General features: G+C 39.4%; 1 protein-coding gene across 7 annotated transcripts in view; it reads left to right on the top strand.

Moving 5' to 3' along the window:
- Positions 1-17,876, top strand: part of TEX9 (testis expressed 9) — a 232,959-nt gene that overhangs the window by 117,988 nt on the left and 97,095 nt on the right. For 5 of the 7 annotated variants that reach the window (XM_070377955.1, XM_005905623.2, XM_070377956.1 and 2 more), the window contains exons 1-2: positions 6,478-6,560; positions 6,664-6,755. The exons of the other annotated variants lie outside the window; for them this stretch is intronic. In XM_070377955.1, the coding sequence (XP_070234056.1) occupies positions 6,540-6,560; positions 6,664-6,755 (113 nt within the window). In that variant the 5' untranslated portion in view covers positions 6,478-6,539. Of the gene's footprint in view, positions 1-6,477; positions 6,561-6,663; positions 6,756-17,876 lie in introns of those variants that run through there. 7 annotated transcript variants of the gene reach the window in all.

The raw sequence follows: 17,876 nt of genomic DNA on the forward strand, positions 1-17,876 counted from the left end.
AAACTTATTGACCTAGCCAATTCTCAGAGATAGCAAAAGGGCTCAGCCAGGAGTATACCTTAAATATGCCAACTGACCAATGTGGAGTCATACCCCCTCTACCTGGCCTGTACACTTTAGGAGGCAATATTCCTTTGTTTTATTAATCATCCCAGGGCCAGATACCAGACAGCTAGGAACAGCCCCTAAAGCTTAAAGCCTGCTCAAATGATTCAAACTGAGCCAGTCCTAAACTGTTCACTTTGCCTTGCTTTTTTTGCAGGGTAGCTTAGGTTTTCCCTTGACTCATGTTTTCTGCCTCCTACTACCATGGGGCTTTCCCATGGAGCCCTGCATGGCATTCTGTACCTCCTATTATGGAACTTATGAGTATAATGAACTTTATTTTCTTGAACCTCTTCTGTACCTTTTCTTGTGGTTGCACCTGAGCATCACATAAAAGAACATATAATAGGTAATTACGTGCCTTCATTTTTTTTCTTGGTTAATGTGGCCAGAGATTTATTGAATTTATTGATCTTTTCAAAGAACCAGATTTTGGTTTCTGTGATTTTCTCTGTTTTCCTGTTTTCAGTTCCATTAATTTCTATTTTAATTTTTATTATTTCTTTTCTTTTGCTCTCTTTAAGCTTAAATTGTTCTTCTTTCTCCCATTGCCTAAGGTGGAACCTTAGATTGTTGATTTTAGATTTGCCTTCTTTTCTAATATATACATTTAATGCTAAGCATTCTAAGTGCTGTTTTCACTGTATCCTACAAGTTTTGGTAGATTGTATTTTCATTTTCATTGAGTTCAAAATACTTTTTAATTATTTTAATAGATTTTTATTAAAATATTTTTATTTTATTTAAATAAAATAAGTATTTATTTAATTTAAATAAATTTATTAAATAAATAATTTTTTATTTATAATAAATTAATAAAAAATTAATTTTATTAAATAAATAATATTTATTTCATTTAAATATTTTATTTTAATGTTTTATATCCATGTATTATTTTAAAGTGTGTTTAATCTCCAAATATTTTGGGTTTTCCAGCTTTTTTATGTTATGCCTCAGAAGATAGTTTATATAATTTCTATTATTACAGATTGAACTATATTCCTCCAAAAATATGCTGAAGTCCTTCCTTGGAAGGAGAGTTACAACCAACCTAGATAGCATATTGAAAAGCAGAGACATTACTTTGCCAACAAAGGTCCGTCTAGTCAAGGCTATGGTTTTTCCAGTGGTCATGTATGGATGTGAGAGTTGGACTGTGAAGAAAGCTGAGCACCAAAGAATTGATGCTTTTGAACCGTGGTGTTGGAGAAGACTCTTGAGAGTCCCTTGGACTGCAAGGAGATCCAGCCAGTCCATTCTGAAGGAGATTGGCCCTGGGATTTCTTTGGAAGGAATGATGCTAAAGCTGAAACTCCAGTACTTTGGCCACCTCATGCAAAGAGTTGACTCATTGGAAAAGACTCTGATGCTGGGAGGTATTGGGGGTAGGAGGAGAAGGGGACAACAGAGGATGAGATGGCTGGATGGCATCACTGACTCGATGGACGTGAGTTTGAGTGAACTCTGGGAGTTGGTGATGGACAGGAAGGCCTGGCGTGCTGTGGTTCATGGGGTCGCAAAGAGTCGGACACGACTGAGCGACTGAACTGAACTGAACTAACCCATCATACACACACCTCTCCCCTTAATCTGTGAATGTGACCTTATTTGGAAATTGGGTCTTTTACAACTGTAATCAAGTTAAGATGAGGTCATTAAGGTGGGTCTAATCCAGTATGACTGGAGGAAATGCCATGTGTAGACAGAGACACACAGGGGGAATGCTATATGATTGTAGAGGCAGAGATTGGCCAGATGCAGCTACAAGCCAAGGAATGGCAGGGAGTGACAGCCACCACTAGAAACTAGGAAAATGCACAGAAGAATTCTCCCCTACAGGTTTCAAAGGGAGCACTGCCCTGCTAACATCTTGACTTTGGACTACCAGTCTCTATACTGGGAGACAATAAATTTATTTTGTTTTAAGCCATCCAGTTTGTCGTGCTTTCTTATAGCAATTCTAGGAAATGAATATAATTTCTATTCTTTTAAATTTATTAATGTACATTTTATGGCCCAGAATGTGGTCTATCTTGGTAAATGTGCCATGTGACCTTGATAAGAATGTGTATTCTGCTGTTGTTGGATGGAGTATTCTCTAAATGTCAATTAGATCAAGTAGATTTTTGCTGATTCCTTGGGACTAAAAATGCTGTTGAGGGCAATTCCATCCTTACTGATTGTCTGCCTCCATGAACTATCAATGACTGAAAAAGAGGTGTTGGTATCTCCAAATGTACTTGTGGATTTATCTGTTTCTCTTTGCACTCCTATTAGTTTTTGCCTCATACATTTTGACACTCAACTGTTTGGTTCATACACATTCAGGATTGTTATATCTCCTTGAAGAGTTGATCTTCTTATCCTTTATGTAATATTCCTCTTTATCTCTGATAGTTTTTCCGGTTCTGAGGTCACTTTGTTTGAAGTTAATGTGGCTATTCCAGCTTTCTTTTGATTAGTGTTAGTATGGTGTACTTTTCCTCCATCTTTTGACATTTTTATTTTAATAATTTTATTTTTAATGTTTTAACCACTTGACTGATGTATTTCACATACTCACCATTTATCCATATAAAGTGTACAATTGTCTTTTAGTGTATTAACAGATTTGTGCAACCATCATCACAATCAATTTTAGAACATTTTCATTACCCTCGCCCCACTCTGCCAAAAATCCAGCAACACCTTAGTCAGTTCCCCATTATCTTTCAGGGCTAGGCAATCACTGAACAGCTTTCTGTCTCTATAGATTTGCCTGTTCTAGACATTCCATATAATATGTGGTCCTAATAGAATGGAATCATATAATATGTGGTCTTTTGTGAATTGCTTCTTTCACATAGCATGTTTTCAAGGTTCATCCATATTGTAGTATGCATCATTCCTTTCTGGCCCTGAATAATATTCCATTGATGAATACACCACTTTTTATTTACCTATTAATCAGTGTATCATTTGAGTCATTTTCACTTTTTGTCTTTTCTGAATACTGCTATAAACATTTGTGTACAACTTTTTGTAAGGGTATATGTTTTCATTTCTCTTGGGCATATAGCTAGGAGTGGGCTACTGGATCACGTGGTAATTTTATGTGTATGGTTTTGAGAAAATGTGAGATTGTTTTCCACAGTCAGTCAGTCAGTCAGTTCAGTCGCTTAGCCATGTCTGTCTCTTTGCAACCCCATGGACTGCAGCATGCCAGGCCTCCCTGTCCATCACCAACTCCCGGAGTTTACTCAAACTCACTTCCATTGAGTCGGTGATGCCAACTAACCATCTCATCCTTTGGCATCCCCTTCTCCTCCCACTTTCAAAAAAGATTAGACTTGCCCCACTGAATGGTATTGGCACCTTTGCTGAAGATCAGATCAGTTCAGTTAGTTCAGTCGCTCAGTCATGTCCGACTCTTTGCGACCCCATGAACCGCAGCACGCCAGGCCTCCCTGTCCATCACCAACTCCCGGAGTTCACTCAAACTCACGTCCATCGAGTCAGTGATGCCATCCAGCCATCTCATCCTCTGTTGTCCCCTTCTCCTCCTGCCCCCAATCCCTCCCAGCGTCCCTGAATGTGAAGTTTATTTCTGGATTCCCCTCTCCTCCAAATGGAATTTTTATTGTTTACTTTGTTCCAGGAACAATCCTAAGCTCAAATTCATTTACTCCTCAAAGTAACTCTGCGAGATGGGCACTATTCTTACCCTTACTTTACAGATGAAGTAGCTGAGATAATGATTTTCCCAAGCTAGTAAGTGGCAGACCCAGGACATGAACTTAAGATGACTGCCTTGAGAGCCTGAACTTTCAACTATGCTGTAAATAAACGTGAGGAATCAAAACTTGAAATTCCAACAAATAGTTCATTTTAAACAAAACAAGCTAAAGATCAAATTGGCTACTTAGTTTGGAAATCACAGCAGAGTTTGCACAAAAGAGTAGGTGTTTTACCAGCTTACTTCCTACTATTAGAAATGGACCTGTCTTCTTTGGTTGAGACTCTTCCATTGCCACCTTCAGTTCAGTTCAGTTCCTCAGTCGTGTCTGACTCTTTGCGACACCAATGGACTGCAGCACGCCAGGCCTCCCTGTCCATTAACAACTCCTGGAGTTTACTCAAACTCATGACCATCGGGTCGGTGATGCCATCCAACCATCTCATCTTCTGTTGTCCCCTTCTCCTCTCGCCTTCAATCTTTCCCAGCATCAAGGTCTTTTCAAATGAGACAGCTCTTCACATCAGGTGGCCAAAGTATTGGAGTTTAGCTTCAACATCAATCCTTCCAATGAACACCTAGGACTGGTTTCCCTTAGGATGGACTGGTTGGATCTCCTTGTAGTCCAAGGGACTCTCAAGAGTCTTCTCCAATTCCACAGTTCAAAGGCATCAATTTTTCTGTGCTCAGCTTTCTTTATAGTCCAGCTCTCACATCCATACATGTCTACTGGAAAAACCATAGCCTTGACTAGACAGACCTTTGTTGGCAAAGTAATGTCTCTGCTTTTTAATATGCTGTCTGCTGCTGCTGCTGCTAAGTCACTTCAGTCATGTCCGACTCTGTGTGACCCCATAGATGGCAGGCCACCAGGCTCTCCCATCCCTGGGATTCTCCAGGCAAGAACACTGGAGTGGGTCGCCATTTCCTTCTCCAATGCATCAAAGTGAAAAGTGAAAGTGAGGTCACTCAGTTGTATCCGACCCTCAGTGACCCCAAGGACTGCAGCCTTCCAGGCTCCTCCGTCCATGGGATTTTCCAGGCAAGAGTACTGGAATTGGGTGCCACTGCCTTCTCCAATATGCTGTCTAGGTTGGTCATAATTTTCCTTCCAAGGAGCAAGTGTCTTTTAATTTCATGGCTGCAGTCACCATCTGCATGATTTTGGAGCCCAGGAAAATAAAGTCTGCCACTGTTTCCACTGTTTCCCCATCTTTTTGCCATGAAGTGATGGGACCCAATGCCATGATCTTCGTTTTCTGAATGTTGAGCTTTAAGTCAACTTTTTCACTCTCCTCTTTCATCAAGAGGCTCTTTAGTTCTTTTTAACTTTCTGCTATAAGGGTGGTGTCATCTGCATATCTGAGGTTATTGATATTTCTCCCAGCAATCTTGATTCCAGCTTGCGCTTCATCCAGCCCGGCGTTTCTCATGATGTACTCTGCATATAAATTAAATAAGCATGGTGGCAATACACAGCCTTGATGTACTTCTTTTCCTATTTGGAACCAGTCTGTTGTTCCGTGTCCAGTTCTAACTTGCTTCCTGACCTGCATACAGATTTCTCAAGAGGCAGGTCAGGTGGTCTGGTATTCCCATCTCCTTCAAAATTTTCCACAGTTTATTGTGATCCACACAGTCAAAGGCTTTGGCATAGTCAATGAAGCAGAAATAGATGTTTTTCTGGAAGTCTCATGTGCTTTCTATGATCCAACGGATGTTGGCAATTTGATCTCTGGTTCCTCTGCCTTTTCTAAAACCACCTTGAACATCTGGAAGTTCACCGTTCACGTATTGTTGAAGCCTGGCTTGGAGAATTTTGAGCATTACTTTACTAGTGTGTGAGATGAGTGCAATTGTGCAGTAGTTTGAGCATTCTTTGGCATTTCCTTTCTTTGGGATTGGAATGAAAACTGACCTTTTCCAGTCCTGTGGCCAGTGCTGAGTTTTCTAAGTTTGCTGGAATATTCAGTGCAGCACTTCCACAGCATCATCTTTTAGGATTTGAAATAGCTCAACTGGAATTCCATCTCCTCCACTATTCCATCACCTCCACTAACTTTGTTCGTAGTAATGCTTCCTAAGGCCCACTTGAGTTCACACTCCAGGATGTCTGGCTCTAGGTGAGTGATCACACCATCGTGACTATCTGGGTCGTGAAGATATTTTGTACAGTTCTTTTGTGTATTCTTGCTGCTGCTGCTGCTGCTAAGTCGCTTCAGTCGTGTCCGACTCTGTGCGACCCCATAGACGGCAGCCCACCAGGTTCCCCGGTCTCTGGGATTCTCCAGGCAAGAACACTGGAGTGGGGTGCCATTGCCTTCTCCGGTGTATTCTTGCTACCTCTTCTTAATATCTTATGCTTCTGTTAGGTCCATACCATTTCTGTCCTTTATTGAGCCCATCTTTGCATGAAATGTTCCCTTGGTATCTCTGATTTTCTTGAAGACATCTCTAGTTTTTCCCATTCTATAAATCAGTCCACGACTTTGGCTTCTTCAGTTCCTGTAAGACTGCGGTTAGCGTTTACCACAAGTCTGGTACAAAGACAGCAGCGCACACTCCCTAGTTCTCAGCCCGGTCCTAAGCTCGCGCTGTTTTCTGCCGAGAGTTGGGGCGTGGTCCCAATCGTGCTCTTAGCTGGAAGGCCGCCGGGGTTGTGATAACTCTCGCGGGAAAGTGCGTCGTTGCCGCGGTAACGGCGTCGTGGTCGCGGAAGATGGCCGGGAGAAGTTTCAAGGTTAGCTCAACTGGCCTCTCCTGGGTAGCAGCTAGGTTTCAGCGTCCTGAGAACACCAAAATTCATTGAACTTTGGTTCTGAAAGTGTCTGCCTCTTTTACAGAGACCGGGCGTTTCAGGGACTCTGCTCCCGCCACGCATTCAGCAACCTGCCACGCCTCGACGGGACCTCCTCGCCAAGGAGGAAGAATATAAGTAAGAACTTCGGCGGTTCAGCTTTTTCTTCTTTCACCTAAATGAGGCTGCTTACAAGTACTTTTCCTGGTGACTGGATCTTTCAGACCGTTCATTGTCCAGCATTTTCTTCTCAGCCCATTTACTTGCCCTTCATCTTTTGTCTTTAACTTGAGCCGCGTCCTCGTAGGTGTTGGAAGTGGGAGAAAATTTTACCCAAATAAGTAAACCTGTTCGTCAGCAAGATGATATTTCTAGAAGTAGTTTGGATAGCGCGAATTGCCAGCGAATGGTTCAGTTTCTAGTTAAAGGAATTCCACTTAATTTCAGGTTCCTGGAGTTTACGTATGTAAATTTCTTTTAGGTTTGGTTTCTAAACTCAAAGCATGTTTCTCAGGGCATTTGGAATTTTCATTCTTATCCACGTTTGTTGGAGTTGGAAGGGTTTCCTTTCCTTACCTATTCTCAGTGTAATTACTGATATCCTGACATCACGTGTTTTCACTCTTGGACCACTCCACTCTTCATCCCCGGTTGTCATGCAGATGTCAGTAATCTTGTTGATTTGATCTTGTCTCTCCCTTGCCTAAAACTTTGCAGTGGTTTCCAGTTGCACTTCAAAAGCTCTGTCACACTTGGTTTCTACCTCTTGTGTAATCTTGACCTCTTTCGTTTCTGTCTACCAAAGTGGCCTTTTTTGCCTATGATAAGTAGGCTTCCTATTACTCTTTTATTGTCTGATTAAATTTTCTTTGCTATTAGTGTAACTTGTTACCGTTAATTCATTTGTTAGTTTACTTTGTGTCTGTTTTCTGTGCTGAACTGAGTTCCACGAGGTCACAGACCATGTCTTTTATTTGCCCTCATGTATACCCTTACCAAAAAAATAATATTTTAAAAGTTTACTTTCTTTTTAATTAATTTAAAGTAATGTAATTTAAAACTTGCAAAACATCCCAGCAATTCCTCAGATGGTTAAATGTAGTTACCAAATGATCTGTACCTAAAATGAAACCATGTTTAGAGTTAAAACTGAAGTGTACTGTATTTAGATAAGCTAGACATGTTGGCTTCCCATAGCATGTAGAAACATAATCATCTTCCACTGTTTGATAAAATGGGCCTATTATTCTAGTAACAGTGTACTTGATCAGTGGATCTGTTGTTCAGTACAGCTCTGAGTCAGCTAAACCACAAACATTTGTTTTCATTACCATGCATTAGGTTAATTCATCTGGGTATTTCGAAGTATATTTTGCACCTGGCCCTTCATTAAGGCTAATATTTAGTTGCTAAGTCTTGGCTCTTACAACCCCCATAGAATGTAGCCTTCCCAACTCCTCTGTCCATAGACTTCCCTAAACAGAATACTGGAGTAGGTTGCCATTTCCTTCTCCAGGGGATCTTCCCAACCCAGGGATGGAAATCTGTGTCTCCTACGTTGTAGACAGATTCTTTACCACTGAAGCACCTGGGAAGCCTCTTGTTAAGGCTGTCAGTTCAGTTCAGTCACTCAGTCGTGTCTGACTCTTTGTGACCCCATGAATCGCAGCACGCCAGACCTCCCTGTCCATCACAAACTCCCCGAGTTCACTCAGACTCATGTCCATCTCATCCTTTGTCGTCCCCTTCTCCTCCTACTCCCAATCCTTCCCAGCATCTGAGTCTTTTCCAATGAGTCAACTCTTCGCATGAGGTGGCCAAAGTACTGGAGTTTCAGCTTTAGCATCATTCCTTCCAAAGAAATCCCAGGGCTGATCTCCTTCAGAACGGACTGGTTGGATCTCCTTACAGTCCAAAGGGGCTCTCAAGAGTCTTCTCCAACACCACAGTTCAAAAGCATCAATTCTTTGGCGTTCAGCCTTCTTCACAGTCCAACTCTCACATCCATACACGACCACTGGAAAAACCATAGCCTTTGACGGACCTTTGTTGGCAAAGTAATGTCTCTGCTTTTCAATATGCTATCTAGGTTGGTCATAACTTTCCTTCCAAGGAGTAAGCATCTTTTAATTTCATGGCTTGCAATCACCATCTGCAGTGATTTTGGAGCCCAGAAAAATAAAGTCTGACACTGTTTCCACCGTTTCCTCATCTATTTCCCATGAAGTGATGGGACCAGATGCCATGATCTTCGTTTTCTGATTGTTGAGCTTTAAGCCAACTTTTTCACTCTCCACTTTCACTTTCATCAAGAGGCTTTTGAGTTCCTCTTCACTTTCTGCCATAAGGGTGGTGTCATCTGCATATCTGAGGTTATTGATATTTCTCCCGGCAGTCTTGATTCCAGCTTGTGCTTCTTCCAGCCCAGCGTTTCTCATGATGTACTCTGCATTTAAGTTAAATAAGCAGGGTGACAATATACAGCCTTGATGTACTCCTTTTCCTATTGGAACCAGTCTGTTGTTCCATGTACACTTCTAACTGTTGCTTCCTGACCTGTATACAGGTTTCTTAAGAGGCAGGTCAGGTGGTCTGGTATTCCCATCTCTTTCAGAATTTTCCACAGTTTATTGTGATCCACACAGTCAAAGGCTTTGGCATAGTCAATAAAGCAGAAATAGACGTTTTTTGGAACTCTCTTGCTTTTTCCATGATCCAGCGGATGTTGGCAATTTGATCTCTGGTTCCTCTGCCTTTTAAAGCCAGCTTGAACATCAGGAAGTTCACGGTTCACACATTGCTGAAGCCTGGCTTGGAGAATTTTGAGCATTACTTTACTAGCATGTGATATGAGTGCAATTGTGCAGTAGTTTGAGCATTCTTTGGCATTGCCTTTCTTTGGGATCAGAATGAAAACTGACCTTTTCCAGTCCTGTGGCCACTGCTGAGTTTTCCAAATTTGCTGGCATATTGAGTGCAGCACTTTCACAGCATCATCTTTCAGGATGTGAAATAGCTCAACTGGAATTCCATCACCTCCACTGGCTTTGTTCGTAGTGATGCTTTCTAAGGCCCACTTGACTTCACATTCTAGAATGTCTGAGTCCAGCTTAAAGTCAGGCATCTATATTCTGTTTTAGCAAAAGTTTTGCAGTAAAGGCTTCCTTTTGTTACTTGTTCTACATACTCTGAGGTGTGCAGTGCTGAGGTGTTTGAACAAAGTAGCTCCCAGGTACTGCTTGAAGTTTGTGGATCACTCAGCACTATGGATAAAGGTGAAATGTTTGGCCATCTTTATAGGCAAGAATATAAGATCATAACACAGTATTTTGCTACATGTTTTCTTGGTGTTAAGCATATGGGGATTTTGTTTTAATTAACTGAACACAGCACTTCCCAGGGATCCCAATGTAGAATCTTTCACAATCAGCTCTTGTCACATAGTTGGAGGAAATAATTACTATGCTGCTAAGTCACTTCAGTTGTGTCCGACTCTGTGCAACCCCATAGATGGCAGCCCACCAGGCTCCCCCGTCCCTGGGATTCTCCAGGCAAGAACACTGGAGTGGGTTGCCATTTCCTTCTCCAATGCATGAAAGTAAAAAGTGAAAGTGAAGTCGCTCAGTTGTGTCCGACCCTCAACAACCCCATGGACTGCAGCCTTCCAGGCTCCTCTGTATGAGATAGTAAACCAAGGAATATGTTAATCACTCAAATCAATAGATATTCCAAGCCATGTGCTTGTATCATAAAATGAGAAAGCTAAATAGTAAGATTATGTGGCATCTGTTTTATCTAACCTTGATAGCTTGCAGGGCAAGCCTTCCCCCAAACTTCTTGCTGCTAAATGCCAACTAAATTGGACATATAGATTAATTTGCAGAGAACTGATATCTTTATATTATTGAATCTGCCTTTCCATGGATATGATATATCTGTATTTTACATGGAGGGGTTTTTGGTGTCCATTAATAATATTTTCTCATATTACTACATAAAGTCTTAAATATTCTTTTCAAGGTACTTTATAGTTTTGTTATAATGAATGGCTTTTTTCCTACTACATTTTCTAATTGGTTGTATGTATAGAAACGTTACTGATTTTTTGTATATTGATCCTACACCTGTATTTGTCAAGAGTGTCAGCACCGCTGAACTCTCTTATTTTGCAGAGTCCTTTGAGCTTTTTGTAAAGATGGTTATATCATATGCAAATTGTGATAGTTTTGTTCCTTTACAATTTCTTCTGCATCTTTTTTCTTGATCTGATTAGAACCTCCAGTATAATATGGAATAGAAAAAATGGTGGTAAGCATTATCATCTTAGTTACGATTTTCACTAGTCTGCATTTAATAATGTGTCACTACAATTGAGATTTGCTATAGAATTTTTTTAAAACTTTTTATTGTATACTGGAGTATAGCTGATTAACAGTGTTGTAATAGTTTCAGGTGGACAGCAGTATCAGCCATATCGGCTTTGTGCTGTATGTGCTGTGCTCAGTTGCTCAGTTGTGTCCAATTCTTTGGGACCTCATGGACTGTAAACCGTCAGGCTCCTCTGTCCATGGAATTTTCCAGGCAAGAGTACTGGAGCAGTTTTTTTTTTTTTTTAAAGTAATCTCCTTACTGTTCTCCATAGTAGCTGTACCATGTAACAGTGTAGGAGAATTCCCTTCTCTCCACACGCTCTCCAGTATTTGTTGTTTGTGGATTTTTTGATGATAGCCATTCTGACTGGTATGAGGTGATTTCTCATTGTAGTTTCGATTTTCTTTTCTCTAATAACTAGTGATGTTGAATGTCTTTCCATGTGCTCATTAGCCATCTGTATGTCCTACCATATGACTCTACAATCCCACTCTTGTGCATATATCTGGAGAAAAACACCTGAAAGGATACACATACCACAGTGTTCATTACAGCACTGTTTATAATAGCCAAGACATGGAGGCAATCTAAATGTCCATCAACAGAGGAATGGTTAAAGGTGTGGTACATATATACAGTGGAATATTACTTGGCCATTAAAAAGAATGAAATAATGGCATTTGCAGCAAAATGGATGAGTGTCATATTGAGTGAAGTTAGTCAGACAGAGAAGGAGAGATATTGTATGACATCCCTTATGTGTAGAATCTAAAAAGAAATGATACAATGCACTTACTTACAAAACAAAAAGATTCACAGACTTAAAAATGAATTGATGGTTGCCAGGGGAAAGGGATAGTTTAAGGGAGTCTGGAAAGATCATGTACACACAGCTATATTTAAAATGGATAACCAATGTGGAGCTCTGCTCAGTGTTATGTGTCAGCCTGGATGGGAGGGAGATTTGAGGGAGAATGGATACATATATAAAAAATGGCTGAGTCCCTTCACTGTTCACCTGAAACTACCACAACATTGTTAATTGGCCATACTCTAATACAAATAAAAAGTTTAAAGTTTGAAAATAAATATTGAAAAAAAAAAAAAAAGAATACTGGAGTGGGTTGCCATTTCCTACTCCAGAGGATCTTCCTGATCCAGAGATGGAACCCGTGTCTTTTGGGTCTCCTGCATTATTGGGCAGATGCTTCGCTACTGTGCCACCTGGGAAGCCCCCAGCACACAATGTTGTGATAGTTTTGGGTGGACAGCAAAGGGACTCTGCCATTTATGTACATGTATCCATTCTCCCCCAAACTCCCCTTCCATCCAGAGTGCCACATAACATTGAATAGAGTTTCTTGTGCTGTACAGTAGATTAGATCCTTGTTGGTTATCCATGTTTTGAAAATTTTATTTTTTAATTGGTGGAAAATTGCTTTACAATTTTGCCTTGGTTTCTGCTGTTCAACAATGTGAATCAGTCATAATTATATATATATCATCCCTCCTTAGCTTCCCTCCTGTCCCCACACCCCACCCCTCTAGGTCATCACAGAGCTCCAGGCTGGGCTCCCTATGTTATTTAGCAGCTTTCTCACTAACTATTTCAGTGTATGATAGTGTATATATGTCAATGCTACTTTCTCAGTTTGTCCCACCCTAACCTTCCTCTGCTGTGTCCACAAGTCCATTCTCTAATAGATTTATCAGTATTGTTTTTCTAGATTACATGTATATGCATTAATATACAATACTTGTTTCTTCTCTTCCTTGTTTTAATCTTGCTTTGCATAAGAGGCTCCAGGTTCATGCGCCTCACTACAACTATCTCAGAATCGTTCCTTTTTATGGCTGAGCAATGTTACATTGTATAAATGTACCACAACTTCCTAATCCATTTATTTTCTAGTGTGTATGTCCAGTAGTGGTATTCCTGGGTCATAAGGTTTATTCCTAGTTTCTTACTCTCCATACTATTTTCAATAACTAGATTTATGCCTAGCTAGTTTTTAAGGAATCTCATACTGTGTTCTATAATAGCTGTATCAGTTTACATTCCCATCATGATGTAGAATTTTGGCTAAATATTTTTTATCAGGCTTAAGGACACAGTTTCCATTAATTCTTTATTTTTTAGTCTAGGATGTGAAGTGAAGTGAAAGTTGCTCAGTCGTGACCAACTCTTTGCAACCTCCCCTGGACTATATAGTCCATGGAATTCTCCAGGCCAGAATACTGGAGTGGGTAGCTTTTCCCTTTTCCAGGGGATCTTCCCGACACAGGGATCGAACCCAGGTCTCTCACATTGACAATATTATATCCTTTTTTGTATTTTGAATGAATGTTAAATTTTAACGAAGTCCCCCCCCAAATTTATGTAGGTAATGAAAATTTTGTCACCCTGTCACCTAATGTTTTAACATACTGAACTACAAAGACAGGTTTATTGTTTTCTTTGAAAGTCCCCTGTGTTAGATTGCTTTAATTTTATGTAGATTTTTTATTTCATCTATAAACAAAATGAAATTGGTCCTACGTTTTTTTCTAGTTCTTTACCTTTCTGATTTTGATATCATTATTATCCTGACCTCATAAAATAAACTGAGCAGCTTTCCTTTTTTGTTTTATTCTGTTCTTGGAAGTTTCTTGTAATCAGAGATCATCTGCCCTATGATTAAAATTGTGAAACTGAGTCTAGTGTGAGGTTTTTTTTTTTCATTCTGTGAATTGTTTCTTTAATAATTATTGCTTCCAGAATAAATTTTGGTTATTTGCTAGTTTTCTAGAAAACTGTCCATTTCCTGTATGTGTCAGTTCAGTTTAGTCACTCTGTCGTGTCCGACTCTTTGCAGCCCCATGAATTGCAGCACATCAGGCCTCCCTGTCCATCACCAACTCCCGGAGTTCACTCAGACTCACGTCCATCGAGTCAGTGATGCCATCCAGCCATCTCATCCTCTGTCATCTCCTTCTCCTCCTGCCCTCAATCCCTCCCAGCATCAGAGTCTTTTCCAATGAGTCAACTCTTCACATGAGGTGGCCAAAGTACTGGAGTTTCAGTTTTAGCATCATTCCTTCCAAAGAAATCCCAGGGCTGATCTTCAGAATGGACTGGTTGGATCTCCTTGCAGTCCAAGGGACTCTCAAGAGTCTTCTCCAACACCACACTTCAAAAGCATCCATTCTTCGGTGCTCAGCTTTCTTCATAGTCCAACTCTCACATCCATACATGACCACTGGAAAAACCATAGCCTTGACTAGACGGACCTTTGTTGGCAAAGTAATGTCTCTGCTTTTCAATACGCTGTCTAGGTTGGTCATAACTTTTCTTCCAAGGAGCAAGCGTCTTTTAATTTCATGGCTGCAGTCACCATCTGCAGTGATTTTGGAGCCCCCCAAAAATAAAGTCTGACACTGTTTCCCCATCTATTTCCCATGAAGTGATGGGACCGGATGCCATGATCTTCGTTTTCTGAATGTTGAGCTTTAAGCCAACTTTTTGACTCTCCACTTTCACTTTTCATCAAGAGGCTTTTGAGTTCCTCTTCACTTTCTGCCATAAGGGTGGTGTCATCTGCATATCTGAGGTTATTAATATGTCTCCCGGCAATCTTGATTCCAGCTTGTGCTTCTTCCAGCCCAGCATTTCTCGTGATGTACTTTGCATTTAAGTTAAATAAGCAGGGCGACAATATACAGCCTTGACGTACTCCTTTTCCTATTTGGAACCAGTCTGTTGTTCCATGTCCAGTTCTAACTGTTGCTTCCTGACCTGCATGTAAGTTTCTCAAGAGGCAACATACATTTATTCTAATTATGCTCTTATATTTTAAGTCTTTACTATATCTGTAACTTAATACATATCTTCTTTTGGGGCATTTTCTGTCAGTCTTATTGGGAGATGTATATGTTTTATTGGTCTTTTCAGAGAATTAACTTTTGGTTTTATTGCTAATTTTCTGTGTGATTTAAAATTTTTTTCATTAGCCTTATCTTTATAGTTTCTTTTTCTTCTAATTGTGGATTTAGTTTTTCTTAGTTTAGTTTTCTAATTTTTTAATACATTTAAATTTTGCATTTAAATTTAATACATTTAATATTCTCTGCAACCATAGCTAATCTGTATTTCAAGGTCTGTATTGATATGTCTATTCTTTCTGATTATTTAGTTTTGAATATTTTATGATTTTCATAGTGTTTATTTTAGGAGTGTGTTTTTGTAATTGCCAAGCATCTGTTTGTTTGCTTGTTTTATTTTTGTTATTTTAAATTTTATTTTTAATTGTACTATGGTCAGAGAATGTATGTATGATTTATTTTCAAAAGCATTTTGAAACTTAGTTATGACCAGGTACATGTGGAATTTTTGTAAATATTCAGTGTATTCTTTGATAGAAAGTGTATTTACTATTTGTTGACTAATAACTTAGATCAAGGTAATTACTTTTGCTGTCCATAATAGCAGTACCCTCATCATTTTTTTCTCCAGTAGCTATATTGGCTTCTGTTAGAGGTGTACTACGGAGAAGGCAGTGGCACCCCACTCCAGTACTCTTGCCTGGAAAATCCCATGGACGGAGGAGCCTGGTGGGCTGCAGTCCATGGGGTCGCTAAGAGTCAGACGCGACTGAGCAATTTCACTTTCACTTTTCACTTTCATGCATTGGAGAAGGAAATGGCAACCCACTCCAGTGCTCTTGCCTGGAGAATCCCAGGGACAGGGGAGCCTGGTGGGCTGCCGTCTATGGGGTCGCACAGAGTCCGACACGACTGAAGTGACGCAGCAGCAGCAGCAGCAGCAGCAGAGGTGTACTAAAATCAGCTATAATTATAACTTAAAAATTTCTTTTAATTTGTCCATTTTTGTTTGGGAGCTATATCATTTTATTTAAAACCTCTTGAATAATTCCTGTCATTATTTGTAGTGTCTTTACATCTTTTTCATTCTTTTATTTTCAAACTTTGTATGTCATGTAGCTTTATTAAGAACATTTCTTTTTTACTCTCTAATAATTTCTGCCTTCTAATAAGTGAATTTATGGTATTTTGTTTGTTGATTTGAAGTTGTTTTGGTCATCTTATGTTTTGTTTTCTATTTGTGCCTTTTCTTTGGTTCTTTTCTGTCGTTTATTTGTTGAATGAGTTTTCATTATATCTTTATTTTCCCTTTATTGTTTTTGGAAAGACCTCAGAATAGTTTAACTTGGTTTCCCTTGTTTGCAAGTTAAATACTAGTTACTTCCCCTTTGTTTTGCATACCCCTACCTGTGTTTTCATATTCTGTGCTAATTTAGATTTATCATCATGTTTTGTCATTTCCTTGCATCATGATTCCTTTTTTTTCTAGGTTCAGTTTCCTTTTTTTATGAAGCATAGAGCATTCATTACTTTTCTATGTGAAAATCTGAGTCTTAAATTCACCAGTCTTACCTGAAAATTTTACTTTGTATTTATTCTTCAAAGATAGTTTAGCTGAATATAGAACTTGAAATGGCTAGTCCCTGCAGCCCACCTCCTGACAGTTCATTAAAAGTACCATTTGGTTGTCCAAAGGTACCATTGTAATCTAGAGATATTGATAAGCCATCTGCTGTCAGCTTCTAAGATAATCATGTTGGGAGACTGTTTTTCTCTCTTCTTTTTAAATGTTTGGTTTGTAATTTAAAGCATATTTTCCTTGTCTTTGAAGTTATACAGTTTTACCCAGTGTGTACGGGTGTGGATTTGTTTTCTTGATTCTGCCTGGGATCCCTGTAATTATTCATTTCTGGAAAATTCTCAGCATTATTTCTTTTTATAAAAAGTAGTATCTTTTGTTTTTTGTCTCTTACTGTATTCTTCAGGTTTCAGATAATTTTTGTTTTTCTTTTTGTTTTATTGAGGTATACTTGATTTACAATATTATAGTAGTTTAGGTTTATAGCATAGTGATTCAAAACTTTTATGAATTTATTCCATTTAAAATTATTGTCAAATAATAGCTGTATTTCCTGTTTTGTACAGTATATCTTTATGTGTTTGTGGTAAGTCATATCTGACTGTGTGACCCTATGGACTGTAGCCCGCTGGGCTTCTCTGTGCATGGGATTCTCCAGGCAAGAATACTGGAGTGGGTTGCTGTGCCCTCCTCCAGGGGATCTTCCTCACCTAGGGATCGAACCCATGTCTCTTACGTCATCTCCTGCATTGGCCAGTGGGTTCTTTACCACTAGCTCCACCTGAGAAGCCCATATATCCTTGTATCTTATTTATTTCATACACAGCAGTTTGTGTATCTTAATTCTTCACGACTATCATATGCCTTTCTTCTTCCCTCTTCCCATTGGTAACCATTAGTTTGTTCTCTATGTATGTGGGTCTGTTTCTATTCTGTTATATTCATTCATTTGCTTTATTTTTTAGATTTACACATAAGTGATAACACACAGTATTTGTCTTTCTCTGTCTGACGTGTTTCACTAACCAGAATACCCTCCAGGTCCATTCATGTTGTTGCAAATGCAAAGTTTCATTTTTTTCATAATTGAACAGTATATCATAGTGTGTATGTATGTATTTTTATGCCACATCCTCTTTATCCATTCATCTGTTGATGAACATGTTGATGAACATATCTTGGCTCTTGTAAATGCTGCTATGAACATGAGGGTGCATATTTTTTTTTCAAAGTAGTGCTTTCATTTTTGTTGGATATATATGCAAGAGTGGAATTACTGGGTTATATGGTAGTTACATCTTCAATTTTTTGAGAAACTGCCATACTGTTTTCCACAGTGGCTGCACCAATTTATATTCCCACCAACAGTGTAGGAGGGTTCCCTTTTCTCCACATTCTTGCCAACATTTGTTATTTGTGGTCTTTTTGATAATAGCCATTCTGACAGG

The sequence above is a fragment of the Bos mutus genome, chromosome 10 (assembly GCF_027580195.1).
Source record: "Bos mutus isolate GX-2022 chromosome 10, NWIPB_WYAK_1.1, whole genome shotgun sequence".
NCBI classification, from domain to species: Eukaryota; Metazoa; Chordata; class Mammalia; order Artiodactyla; family Bovidae; genus Bos; species Bos mutus.